This window comes from Vipera ursinii (assembly GCF_947247035.1).
Source record: "Vipera ursinii genome assembly, chromosome: 7".
Lineage (NCBI taxonomy): Eukaryota > Metazoa > Chordata > Lepidosauria > Squamata > Viperidae > Vipera > Vipera ursinii.
In genome coordinates this window covers 27,774,671-27,789,384 of record NC_139521.1, presented here as the reverse complement: position 1 = coordinate 27,789,384, position 14,714 = coordinate 27,774,671, and the positions used below count along the sequence as shown (strand labels likewise).

Here is a 14,714-nt window from a genome sequence, read left to right as displayed (position 1 = left end):
ACTATGAAAAGTTTTGTTATTGTATAAAGACGTAACTAACACTTTTCCAATTCCTTAATATTTGACAGCAAAAAGTTAGCTAGTTAATTCTGATGATTCTGTTTGTTGTAAGTCCTTTTCAACTGAGGAAGGTGTTGATCTGAATGGTCATAAATAAAGTCCTTAATACCATCATATTTTTGATTGAACAAATGACTGTTTTTAATAATATAGGGAAAAGGTATTTTATGGATGATTTACACATTAATGAAGGGCTTATCATTGTTCATTTTCAGTTGATTGGTGGCCCCATATAAACTCAGTGGGCAATTTGCAACTATCTTTTAGTCAAATACTTTCCATGTCTTAGTATAGAAAATGATAAAATATATCAACCCGAGCTTTTATTGAAGCAACATATCATCAGTTTCTTTAGCCATCGGGCCAGTTCAGACATAATTATATTTCATTTCTAAGCCATGTTTGGGAAGATTAAAACTATATTGCTGTATATACTTTATCTCATCTCTTCCAGTTAAATCATATATTAGCTTTTCATATTTTTTTATTTGAGAAGAGGCGAAATTACATTTTGCTAGATTGCACTTTTGATTGGCTCACAGTTTATCCAGTACAGACATAGCTGTCTTTCTCTTCTTCAGATAAATGCAGTTTTGCTTCCATCTGGGAAAAAGAAAGAACAAAACAGGCAGCAGGGAAATACTGAGGAAAGATGTTCAACCCCTGTTTACTTACTGAAGTAGGCTTTGTTATTGCATTGATAGCTTGCCTATCAATGAAACTAAGACAGCTTTTCCCAATTTTCAAATTCACTGTAAAGAAAATAATGAATAATGGTAGTGACAATATGACTATTTGTGTGTGCACTGTGATATTTGCATAGCATGGGTTCAATTGATATTCTTAGTTTGTAACTTTTTTTCTTCCTTTTGTAGCTGAACATGACATTCCATTTGTTTATTGTAGCCCTGGCTGGGGCTGGAGCAGCTGTCATTGCTATGGTAAGATTTAGACAACTTTGCCTTTATAGTAAGTTGTAATCTATGTCCTCGGGATCCTTATAACATTAAAGGTAATCCCAGGAACTTTGATGCTCCATCAGGAAATACATGTCAAAAGAGATAGGGAATATGAATATGTCCTCTAGTAAACATCGTGATTAAATAGGTATTTGAATTCAAATCTCTTTAATCCTAATAATAAAACCTTATTCAGTTGTCTTACAATTCATTCATGATTGTTTGGAATGCAATTTTAAGCATTCAAAGAAAAGACAATTATATACACAAAATCAAATATAAAAAAATTAATAATAATTTTAGCATCTAATAGTCATTTGATCCTGCAAACCTTAAACTTTTTTTACTTTAATTATTCCTTCTTGACTCTTTTGAAATATTTACTAATTTCAACAATTACCAAGTTCAGATCTGAGTGTTTTATGGACCAGATGTAGGCCCAAAACAAATTGATAATCACAACTCCAAAATTGAATGGCAAAATTACCAAATTTGGCCAACAAAAGTTTTTATTTAATATTTTTAGCAAAATCAAGAGTGGCTGTCTTAAATCTTGTTAGACATAATATGTTCCTTTCAATCCTTAAACCTCTTCCCAAATCTTCTTAATACTTTCCAAAAGGGCTAATATTTTTGGGTTTGAATTGTTAATGTTTCGGGGTACACTCCATGCACAATGACTACCAAAGTTGGTGGCTATTATTATATTTTTCAGACTAGAAGAGATTAATTCTTTAAAGTAGCTTAATTTTTAAGAGTGCCAAGTAAATGATTTTGTTCACTATATAATGCATTTAATTATTTTATAATTTTGTAACTCTTTTACGCTTGACTGTATAAAAACAATTCTTGATAAAACAACTATAGTCAGAATGTTCACAATGATAAAATCCACACCTAAGATAAAATTTTCACTGCTTCATATAGTAAACACAATATATATCTTCTTTCATATCACAGAAAGTTTTTTGGCACGGAGAAATATTGCTGATTTTCAGATGATTATGAATTATGATTTGCCAATAAGAATAACTTTCAAACTCACATTAAAAACAGTGTTATTGCATTTGAATGATGTTAGTAACAGTACAAAATGACAGAGACCACCAGTGTAAGGCCTATGACAAAGATGTACAGACAGGTAGGGGTCAAAATTTCTATTTGGGTTTTGAGTTCCAATTCTTGAAATTACACTAGTTTTTTCAGGTTTTGATATTAAAAGCATCAAAAGTGGATTTTATTTTGAAAAGGCAACTGGACTGGCAAGGCAACAGATCTCTCTCAACAGATGAGGAGGGATAAGACACCACCTATGCCCAATTTACAATGCAGGCCTTTTGGCTGTTCTACAACAGTTTCTACACCTCTGACTCAGGTTATTCTGAGGTCACAGATAAAACTCCAAGTAAGGACAATGGCTCTCAGAGAGTGTTAAGACCAGTTGACTGCAAAGAAAATACAATCTTTCCATTTCTATTCTCTCCTCCTCCCATATCTAACAAAATGAAATTGAATGGTGAAAAAAGTAAGGTTCTACATTTAGGCCAGAAAAACCAAATGTATAGGTATACTGTAGTATAGGGGGTACCTTGCTCAATAGTAGTAACTGTGAGAGGGATCTCGGAGTCCTAGTGGACAATCACTAGCCAACACAGTGCATTAACAGAAGGATAGAATCAAGATCACATGGTATTAATACCACTTTACAATGCCTTGGTAAGGCCACACTTGGAATACTGCATCCAGTGTTGGTCACCATGATGTAAAAAAGATGTTGAGACTCTAGAAATAGTACAGAGAAGAACAACAAAGATGATTAGGGGACTGGAGGCGAAAACATATAAGGAACGGCTGCTGAAATTGGGTATGTCTAGTTTAATAAAGAGAAGGACGAGGGGGGACATGATATAGTTCCAATATCTCAGGGGCTGCCACAAAGAAGAGGGAGTCAAGCTATTCTCCAAAGTTCCCGAAGGCAGGACAAGAAGCAACGGATGGAAACTAATCAAGGAGAGAAGCAACCTATAACTAAGGAGAAACTTCCTGACAGTTAGAACAATTAACCAGTGGAACAACCTGCCTCCAGAAGCTGTGAATGCTCCAACACTGGAAGTTGTTGAGAAGAGACTGGACAGCCATTTGTCTGAAATGGTATAGGGTTTCCTGCCTGAGCAGGGGGTTGGACTAGATGATCTCCAAGGTCCCTTCCAATTTTACTATTATAATTATTATACACACACCATCCTGTCAGAAGCTATAATTCCCTGTCCTACCAACTAATCTCAACTGTCAATAACTGTCCTTCTGTCTCCACAGCATCCAATACAACTGAGGAAACTTCCAGGTTAGGAAACAACATGTCTTGTTTTTTCTCAAAAAAATCAGTCCAGTTGCCTTTTCAACATAAACACTTTTGATGCTACTATGACCTGGATAACTGAGAATCTTCATAGATACTAAAAACAATTGTACAAAAATCCCTGAAAATTGATCTTTGTTCAGAGGACTGTAAAATGCTTGACCTAGCTCTCAGTTTACATATGACACCTGTAAGTAAAATAACTGTAGATACACTGAGACCTTCTGAGGTCTTGGGAAGCTTCATCTCCATCTCAGAGAGATTGTCTCTTTGTAAGCTGTGTTTCTGACATCATTGTCCCAAGGGTACCACAATGTCTTTTCTGACATCTCCATTTCCACACTTGTTTAGTTTTACACATCCTGATTACCAAGGATGGCATGGAGATAAAGTGATCATTTTAAATTGGCTATGTTCCATGAGACCCTCTTAACCCCCCCCCCTCTAGAATATTGGGATTCCTATCAGAGGATTTTTTTTACCCATTAAATCCCCCTTTCCCCAAAAAATCTGAAGTCAGTGGCTACAAGAGAGAATTAGTCTTCTGATGCCCATTTTCTAAAAGTCGTTCTTCCAGCAGCAAGAAAATTGAAACACCTCTGCAGTACAGCAAGAAAGGAGCTTTTGCTAGACAAGCAGTAGTTCCTTATACAACAAATGTATATTTTCAGCATTGAAGTGCAGAAACTAGGTAGATAGGAAGTTTAAAAAATAAAATTATTAAAGTTAATGCCAAAAAAGAACAAAAGATGTGGTTGGGTTGGTTTAAAGGAAAGGCAAAAAACGTAGTGTAATAATTCTGCAAACTGGTATGGATAGAAGTGATCAGAAATGGTTCTGCGAAAGTAAAAAAAGATACACACACACACAAACACACACACACTAAAGTGAGTAAATGAGATGACGTATAGATAAAAAGCTACTGTAAATAATTATTGAACAAGTTAAAAAAACAGGAATATGTATGACTGCATTTCCAACAAGCCAAAAGCCATAAAGAAAAGGAATAATTGCAAAATTAAAAATAGCAAATTAGTATTTTCAATTTGTATTTTGTTTGCCATGACCTATTTTAAGAATGTAATTGTTTTAAATAATTCCTGCTTATTTTAGTAAAGAGCTTTTAAAGTACACACATTCTCAAAGTATTCAAGTGGATATGATAAAATATAATCTTAATAAGACTAAAACCACAAAATTTCCTTCCTTCCTTCCTTCCTTCCTTCCTTCCTTCCTTCCTTCCTTCCTTCCTTCCTTCCTTCCTTCCTTCCTTCCTTCCTAGGTCCACTATCTTATGGTTCTGTCTGCTAACTGGGCCTATGTGAAAGATGCTTGCAGAATGCAGAAGTATGAGGATATTAAATCAAAGGAAGAGCAAGAATTACATGATATTCATTCTACCCGCTCCAAAGAGCGGCTTAATGCCTACACATAAGGGAAACCTTGTCTTACTTTCTACCATTATTTACTTTGTTGTTTAACTAAAGGCCACCCATCTTTCCATTTTTAAAATCAGAATGAAAAAGTGATTCTCACAAAGCATAGTAGGGTGACTTGTACATTGCCCCTATATAATTCTTGGTTGTCCAGCACTTGGTTTCTTAATTAGTTAATAGCTTGTGTGATCAGTTTCTACTACAAAGCTCCTGAAACAGCCTTTCCTGCACCCTAAAATGATTTTCTGTTAGATTCAGAATACTAACTATTGTCAAATACAGAGATATGTTTTTTTAAAAATCACTTCATATGTGTTAACACATAACACTTTTTTTCTTATAAGTTTTTGAAAAAGAACAAATGGCTTTTTATACATTTTAGTTTGAATTTTAGTAAGTACTTTAACTACAGGTATGCTTCTAAGGGACCCCTCGTACACCATGTACAATTTTTTGAGGAGGCACACTGCTGACATTCCTTCAGATTTGGAAACCTTGCCAGATGGACCAGCGGGCATCTTGATGGAGGGTCCTGAGAACATTTTAAAAACAATCAAAGGTGCAATTTCTAAATTTGTAAGAGTAGGTAAAAAACAAAAAGAAGTGCTTCTTATCTTTGTTAACATTGTATTATTCTTGATGTACTTAATGGAGTATTCACTATTTTAAAGTTTCATTGATGGCTATTCCTGTTTATATTGTGAGCATGCAAACTGTAGTGCTTGTAATGCATGGCCATGCGTCTTTTTCAAAGCGTATGATGACCACCATTACCCTCAAGATTTGCGGTGTATAGACAAATGTTACATAGAGTTATGTATAGGTTACTACAGAATGACCTCTGTAATCCCAAAATGGCTATGCTAAACTGGAGCTGTTCATGTGCCGATCTGCGCAATTTTTTCTTAGCTATATTTATAAAAATGCTATATCTACAATACAGCAATCTTAAGAGCCAGAGTCTTTTTACCTGCTTTAAACAATTAAGTGGATTGCACCTGTCTGAATTATACATAGAATGTATGTGATTTTTTTTGTTGAGGAGGCTTCCATAATTTTAATAGCTTGGCTTGTAGCTTTCCTACATACATACTGGTTTACCTGTATAATGTTAAAGTGAAGTTAATGGCTACTACTGGAGCTATTGTTTGGAAATGTTAATAATATATTTGAACCTTTATTTTCAATAAGAAAGTATTAAGAGAAAAGTCAGTCATGTTAATCTGAAAGAAGTACCTGTCTAAAAACAAACAAAAACACATAAAAACATATAAAAAATGACAAAAGTACTATTGGACCAAATTTGGTGTTTTTATTTTTATTTTTTGCCTATTTCTAATGCTACAAGAATGCTGTAAAGTGTCTTTTAAAGTGATGTATTCTGACAAGACATTTTTGTCAGTGTTTTTTTAAAAAAAACCTAGCTAGTTTGTGCACTTATTGGATCATTGTGAATTCTTTCTCAGTGTAAGTGCATTTCTAATAAAAATTCTTGAGTAAAACTCTTCTTTGTACAATTACTAGTCATGCATCATCAGTAATTTTTACCAATTCTTGTAGTAAGTAGAGGGTAATTCAATAGTTACTTGTGGCATGTTTATGCATCAAGTTGTATTAGTTCATTTTGCATTTTTTAAATTTGTTTTGTTTTTATTTTATTTTATTTTTTACACTTTACTGTCTTATAAGGGGTCAACATTCCAAAATGTGCAGTACCAGTATTTACAGTTCTGCAAAGGTATTATTAACTTCTTTGTATTCTATATTGTAGTGTTTCAGTTTTGTGTCTTAAAACAGTTTGTGATGCTTTTTAAAATGTCTTTTAAACTCATGTAATGATGTTGATGCTTTTGGCTTTTCTCTGTATTAGAGTTTGTATTTTCACAAAGAATGCTTTGTAGCAAGCATTATAATTAATCTGTTTTGTACATAAATGTGCCAACAGCTTGATGGTGGCGTTTTTGAACTGTAGAACCAAGTGCTTGCAAAAATGTAATAAACACACTTGTGTACTTTGTGTACTTATTGTCTGTGTTTCATTTCTCCCTTTTTCTGAAGAAGTTCCTATTTCTCAAAGATTTAGACAGATACAACTGCTGATCACAGAAGTGATATCATAAGTTATTGTATCCTTATCTGGGAGGTTTTTTCAAGGATATTATGATTACGTTGTTCATCTTAATTGTGAAAATAAGAGCAAATTAAATATATAACTCCATATTCAAGATATAATTCTTTATTCAACTCTTTATTCATTTAAATGTCAGAAACATGTAATAGGCAACCCATGTATGGACCATAAAAGAAGCTAGCATCTTATCTTCTGGCACTGCAGAAATTCAATAGTGTAGCATCAAATTATAGACAAAATTAAAATAAAATAGGTTCAGTATACCTGTTCTATATTTTTTTTCAAAAGTCAAAATTTGAAGTAGGAAGATTAGAAACAGGCTCAATACTCTGGTCCTATCTCTTCAGTAACATCACTTCTACAACCTTTAGACATCAAAGATATCAGCTGAATTCATGTGCATCTACAAACAGTTTGTTTAATCTGGATTTGAAACAGAGGGTTGTATTGTACCTCTGTTACTGCTATTTCTGAGGTTTTTTTGATATCAACTGTTAGCAAGCTTCTTCTTGAAGTAATCAAAGTAAATTGCTCTATTTCAGACAATGATCAGTGCTTAAAATTTAATTTAATTTAATTGGGTTTTAGTTTAACTTCAGGGACTGTAATTTAATTAATAGTTTTAATTGATTTTAATTTTGTATGCTATGTATTTTAATTTTCCCTGTAAACCGCCCTGAGTCCTACGGGAATAGGGCGGTATATAAATTTAAATAATAAATAAATAAATAAATAATAAAAACATGTAATCAAATCACCTTTAATCTATGACAAGTGTTAAAAAAACAGATGAGTAATGAATAGAGTGAGCACAAAACACTGGACCCATCTAAGGTCATGAACAGCAATTGGATACAACGTAATATAATACTCTACATAGATTATTATTAAGACCAAAAGTAAAACCACTAAAACTAATAGCACTAATAATGATATTGTATAAAAAGGATTTTTTCAGTTGACCACAACTTTGTGAAATTTATTTATTTATCATATTTCTGTATGCCTTTCCTAAGTGATTCTAAGTCACTTAGTTACCTTGTCCACTCAGATTTTATCTCTCTTTGATATCAAAATTGAAATTACTCACATTTTCTTCAAAAGGCCATATTCGTAATTCTAAAAGGCCCTTTTAAAACTCCCCTCTGAAAGCTGGCCATCATTCATCATGTTGGTTGTTGGAAGCACTTTTAGAGGACCCATAGTTTTACCTGGAACATAGAACAAAATCTTTATCACTTCCGTATTTACCTAATGCTGGATTAACACAAGAAGCAATGGGTGGAAACTAACCAAAGAGAGAAGCAACCTAGAAGTAAGGAGAAACTTCCTGACAGTTAGAACAATTAATCAATGGAACAACCTGCCTCCAGAAGCTGTGAATGCACCAACAGTGGAAGTTTTTAAGAAGAGAATGGACAGCCATTTGTCTGAAATGGTAAAGGGTTTGCTGCCTGAGCAGGGGATTGGACTAGATGATCTCCAAGGTTCCTCCCATTATTGTCGTCGTCGTCATCATCATCATCATCATCATCATCATCATCATCATCATTCTACTGCTCTCCATAAAACTTTGGAGCAAGTTGCCTAAGGTGAGATGGATTTTTTTTTAAAAAAAAACAGTTAAAAAGTGCATGAGGGTTTTCCACATGCTGACTTCAATGCAATAGACTTCATGGATATCCCATCCTAAGCATCTATGTAACTAACAAAACTAACTTTTGTGTATCCAGAACATGTATTACTTGTTAGTAATCCAAGTAACAGGTCATGAAATCATCCTTTGTGGGTGCATCATAGCTCTGAATGTGAGAGTGATAGAAAACACACCTAGAGTGTTGAAGGACAACTTATGCATCACAACCCCATTTTTGCTGATGCAAAGGTTGATTTCATGACCTGTTACTTGGATTAGTTGCAAGAGACCCATGACATCTCCAAAAATACTTTCAACTCATTTAGCACCTGGTTTCTTTTCCTAGATTCCATCTGAAATGGAATTTGGATACCCTAAATTTCTTTTTCAGTCACACTGAACCTTCCTTTTCAAAGTGCTTAAAACGACTGGTAAAACGTGAACTTGGGTGAAACCTAAAATTTTATGTTAGCTGGATTTATTTAACATGTATGTATATTGCATTTGGAAGATACTGTACCCTTTTAAAAAATTTATGTGCCATACATCTCTGTTCAAATCTAAAAATGTTTTTACTTTTGGCTTAGACACAGAAGCACATACTTACTTTGCCCATTAAGTAAGTAAAAGAGAAATGCTAACCACTGGCAAATAGTTTGCCTTGTTTGCTACTGGATGAGGAATGCTTGCAGAACCTAAATTCCATTTCCAACTATCATTTCAGTAATTATTCATTGTAGGCATGCTGATTAAGCCCATGTGTTTATATCAGGCAAACTAAATTAATACCAAAAAAGCTCACAGCAATGCTTATTTATAAATAGCATGTACTGTATAGAAGCTATAGTTTGATATATATATATATATATATATATATATATATATATATATATATATATATATATATATATATATATATATATATATATATATATTACTTTGGGTAGCATGATCTTTGGTAGTTGCATGGATAATTATGGAATCCATTTTGTCTTGTTAGATTCATTGCATTAATAGTTTTAATTATCATTCAGAGGACATCTGTCTGTAAATTAACCTTGTGTTTGTTCTTTCTTGTGAGAAAATTTGCAGGTGTGTGAAAACAGAAGTGACACTGTACTGCATTACTGAATAAGCCTGAACACATTTTAAAAAATTGATCTCTGGTTTTGGGCTTAATCATTAAAGAGAGTGTTCAGTCTGAAACCATCTATTGAAGAATGGGTGCACAATTGGTATTCTTTGTCTCTTGCATTCCTTAATTTATTAGAATATTCATGAATTCAAGAAAATGGTTGAATGTAGAGGAAGACGATAGGAAAAATACAGACATCTAGTGGCTGCAAAGAGCAGCAGCTCAATAATACATTTAGAATTTTATCATTTTACATAATTAAGTCTTTGTGTCCAGGATGCTTTTATTATCCATTAACTTTTGCAGCAGGTTTGCTTTCTAATATAAGAGCAATTTTGTTTTGCTTTTTCGGTTATGGAATGTACACAGGCTCCATGATTTATATTGTTTAATTATTCTTTATCCAGTTAATATTGCATAGAAGTATAATTTATTTAGTAATTTTATGCTGATTTTAAACAATCATGGATAACAAAAACACAAACACAAATTAATAAGCATAATATGATCAAAATTAAAACAAGAGCAATTATTCTTTTCTCCCTTGCTGATGTGAGAATTTGCAGTAATGTACTTCCTGCACCTTTACATTGCCCTTCCCAATATTTGAGAGCAAGTCCCAAAACCTAGGTAATCCATAATATGATTAGCTTGAAATAATTAATAATTAAAAACTATGATTTATAAAACACAATTGATAGAATCACTCACACTGTAAATTGTAAACCAAAGAAAGCACATTATGGCTTAGTATGATGAAAGCATTAGTCCATACTTTGTTATTAAGAATGAATCTACATCTTTTAATCAAACTTTGTGACATGGAGGCTGGATCCCACAATGTGATCACACTAATTGTGGATTAACAAACATGGTTGCTGCATATTTTGTGGTCTACAGTTTTTAAAACAATACTAGTCACTTGAGCCCTGATTCACAATCATGCTAAATTAACTGGGTTCAAGCAACATTCTGATTTACAAGAACTTAATCTTCATTTACTGTAGGTAAATTGTGCAAATCCCATCATTGTGTCATTCCATGCAACCATTAGGTATCCCAAATGCACTTATATTTTCTGTAATGAGGCATACTAATTTCTGGAACAGACATGCAGCACAGATGGTGCAACACTGCAACATGCATGAAACAGGAGCTGTTTCAACTGACATATCAGAACACACATTGCACCATTTACTTCCTTTGCCCCTCCTGCAAATCTCCATAAGTAAATTAGTACTCTAATTTAACCTGCAGGAGGGACAACCTGCAGATTTTGCCATGCAGCTCTTTATTAATTTGCAGATTTGGTAAGTTTGTAGAAAAATTCAGAGTGTACAAATTTCACATCTCTGGCTAAAATATTCCCAAAATATTTCACTGAACACTCTACAAACAGTGAAAAATTTGTTTTGATAGCAGTCTATTTTTACATTTTCAGGGAAAGTTATTTTGGGCTTCTAGTATAATACAGAATTACTTTTTTCTCCAATCCCTTTTTCTTTAATAAACATAATACAGAGAACAGAATAAATAAGTTTCTAAATGCCTATCTATGGAGATGCCCAACATGACACCTGTGGGCACCAATTATATCTCAGTACCCTGCCTAAGTTCTTAAACATTTTCCTTAAGGTTGCTCCAAAGAAAAGTGCCAACTAATCATAGTATTTTTTTAATTCATAAGAAAGCCTAACCCTGTAGGAAGTCAAGAATATCTGTGGAACATGATCCAAATTTCACCTTTTTGCAGAAGATTCACTTTGAGATGTACATATTAAGAGGCAGGGGTTTGAATTGTTTTGTTCAAATTTTCATTTAGACTTGAGGGGTCCTTGGTGCTTTCTGAGCTTGGTTGCTTTCTTGCAGATGTTTCATTACCCAAACTAGGTAACACCATTGCTCCTAATAAATAGTGGGGTTTGCTCTCAGTTTATATTCTAGTGGCTTGCCTACCAATGGTGGTGATGGTGGTCTTAAAGTTTTTTTGGTTGGACTAAGACCACTCCCACAACCACTGATAGACAAGCCACTAGAACACTGGTTCCCAACCTTTTCTATACCCTGCACCCCTAGAATGCTTCTGATATATTCTTGCACCCCTTACAAAAATTCAAAATAACGGCAATGAATTATGCATATAATTTTGAAACTTCTAAACCCAAGTTTTCATATCCCCTGGAATATAATCTTGGACCCCCAGGGGTGCGAGCACCCTCAGCTGAGAACCCCTGCACTAGAATATAAACTGAGAACAAACCCCATTCCTTACCAGCACTGGTAGTGTTAGTAGTTTGGGTAATAAAACATTTGCAAGAAAAGAACCAGGCTCAGAGAACACCAAGGACCATTCATTTCAACCCTGAGCTATAAATATTCTCCTTTATTGTTATCATTTTTGACTTTTTTGTGATCCCTTTACACCAATTGTGTATTTGAGTGTTTGCATAGAAGATAGCCATAAGATTCCAGGAAAAGGCACAACTGGTGGTCTAAGGAGTCATAGACGTGCTAAACTTGTACCCCTGGATCTTCCAAAAGATATATTTGCTTTTGAATCAAAAGCTCTGCACATCCTCTTGAGGAAGAACTCCAAAAAGCAGAGACAGAGGTTTTTGATTGCTCAAAGTTTTTCCCCCTCAGAATTAGTTTAATACAATCATTAGGCCAACGTATGTCCCAATATGTCCCAACTAACACAACAGGCTAATATGGACATTGTTTTCAGAGTTAATAAGCATGCAGAACTTTGGAAAGGGACCATACTGCACAGCTTTTCCATGCCTATTTTAGTGCAAATATCAGCACAAAACAATAATTTTTCATGTGTTCACTAGATGCAAAGAAAGTTTTGTGTGATACATAATATGCTAACATTGTGAATGTGAATGTATTGAGGCATTGGAGTAATACATTTTGTAGTTATTTTGTTCATCATAACAATGGAGTTATAGCACATAATTGAAGAGGACTGAATTGTATCTTTCATTTTGTTTCAGTCTTCTGCTTTCAATCATTTTTCACTCAGCCTTGTGTTATATTTGCAAGTTTCAGAAGAAATATTTTGGGCATCATGCAAATAAACCAGAGCATTTTTCTCCTATTCCTTAAATCAATCCAACTCTTCTTGAATTTTGCTGGAGCCTAAAACAAAGTGGCAATGGTTTTATGAAAGTACTCATTGAAGGTAATTGTAGCTGTTAAAGCAATCTGAAACTTTTGCCTGGTTTGTAAAAGTTCATTCTTCCAAACGTTTCATTACCAAGCTAGGTAACAGTGGTGTTTAGGGATCTGAAGCCCTTATAAATAGAAGAAGACTGACACTGAACTTTCACCCTTATCCTACACCCGAGCTGCAGATATTTGCCACTATTGCAATTTGCCTCTATTGCAATTGCACCCTAACCCTAACCCTAGTATTAATTCCAAAAATTCTACTTAATGTCCACAAGATGTCACCATAAGCCTTTGCTAAGGCAGAAGTGAAGCAATAGCAGCAGTATTTCTGTTCATTCAGATTGAAGAAGAAGAATAGAATAGAATAGAATAGAATAGAATAGAATAGAATAGAATAGAATAGAATAGAATAGAATAGAATAGAATAGAATAGAATAGAATAGAATAGAATAGAATAGAATAGAATAGAATAGAATAGAATAGAATAGGAAGGGACCTTGGAAATCTTCTAATCCAGCCCCCTGCTCAAGCAGGAGAACCTATACCATTTCAGACAAGTAACTGCCAGCCTTTCTTAAAAACCTCCAGTGATGGAGCACCCACAATTTCTGAACACAAGCTGTTCCACTGGTTAATTGTCTTCATTGTTAGGAACTTTCTCCTTAATTCCAGGTTGCTTCTCTCTTTGGTCAGTTTCTAACTATTGTTTCTTGTCTTGCTCTCTGGTGCTTTGGAGAATAGTTTGACCCCCTATTCTTTGTGACAGCCTCTCAAATACTGAAATATTGCTACCATGTCACCCCTATTTCTTCTTTTCTTTAGACTAGCCAAACCCAGGTCCTGCAACCATTCTTCATATGTTTTAGTTTCCAGGCCTTTGATCATTTTCGTTGTTCTTCTCTGAACTTTTTCCAAGGTCTCAACATCTTTTTTGTAGTATGGTGACCAAAACTGGTTGCAGTATTCCAGGTATGGTCTTACTAGGGTTTTATAAAGTGGTACTAATACTTTGGGTGATCTTGATTCTATGCCTCTGTTTATACAACTCAGGATTGTATTAGCTTTTTTGGCTGCTGTTGCACACTGCTGGCTCATAGTCAAGTGATCGTCCACTAGGACTCCAAGGTCCCTCTCACACTTGCTGTTTTTGAGCCAGGTCTCACCTAATCTGTACTTAAACCTTTGATTTTTTTTCCTGCCTAAATGTAGAACTTTGATTTTCTCCACATTAAAACTCATTTTGTTGGATAGGGCCCATTATACAAGTTTGTCAAGATCTTTTTGGATCCTGACCTTGTCTTCTGGGGTGTTGGCTATTCCTGCTAGTTTGGTCTCATCTGCAAATTTGATGAGTTCCCCTTGTATTCTCTCATCTAGGTCACTAATGAAGATATTGAAGAGTACTGGGCCTAAGACAGAGCCTTGTGGTACCCCACTGCTTACTTCTCTCCATGTGGATGTAGTACCATTGAGGACTACTTGTTGAGTATGGTTTGTCAGCCAGCTGCAGATCCATCTGATGGTGTTGTTGTCTATCCCACTTTTTTCTATCTTACTAAGTAGCATGTTGTGGTCTACTTTGTTAAATGCCTTACTGAAATCTAAGTATATTATGTCTACAGCGTTTTGTTGGTCTACTAATTTAGTCACTTTATCAAAGAATGAAATAAGATTGGTTTGGTGTGATCTGTTTTTGACAAACCTGTGTTGTGTGGGAACGACCAGAATTTGGTTTCTCAAGAATTTGGTTTCTCACCCTTCAGCCTTTCCAGACCCCCCTAGTGAGCCTCCCTGTTGGTTTCAGTGAGAGCACACTCTCCT

General features: G+C 34.5%; 1 protein-coding gene across 1 annotated transcript in view; it reads left to right on the top strand.

Moving 5' to 3' along the window:
- GPM6A (glycoprotein M6A) overlaps positions 1–6,812 on the top strand; it is a gene marked incomplete at its 5' end in the record, with an annotated part of 136,204 nt that extends 129,392 nt beyond the window's left edge. Inside the window, 2 exons of the mRNA XM_083367305.1 lie at positions 936–1,001; positions 4,661–6,812. Of these exons, the coding sequence (XP_083223431.1) occupies positions 936–1,001; positions 4,661–4,813 (219 nt within the window). The 3' untranslated portion in view covers positions 4,814–6,812. The remainder of the gene's footprint in view (positions 1–935; positions 1,002–4,660) is intronic.
- Positions 6,813–14,714: the final 7,902 nt, after the last annotated feature.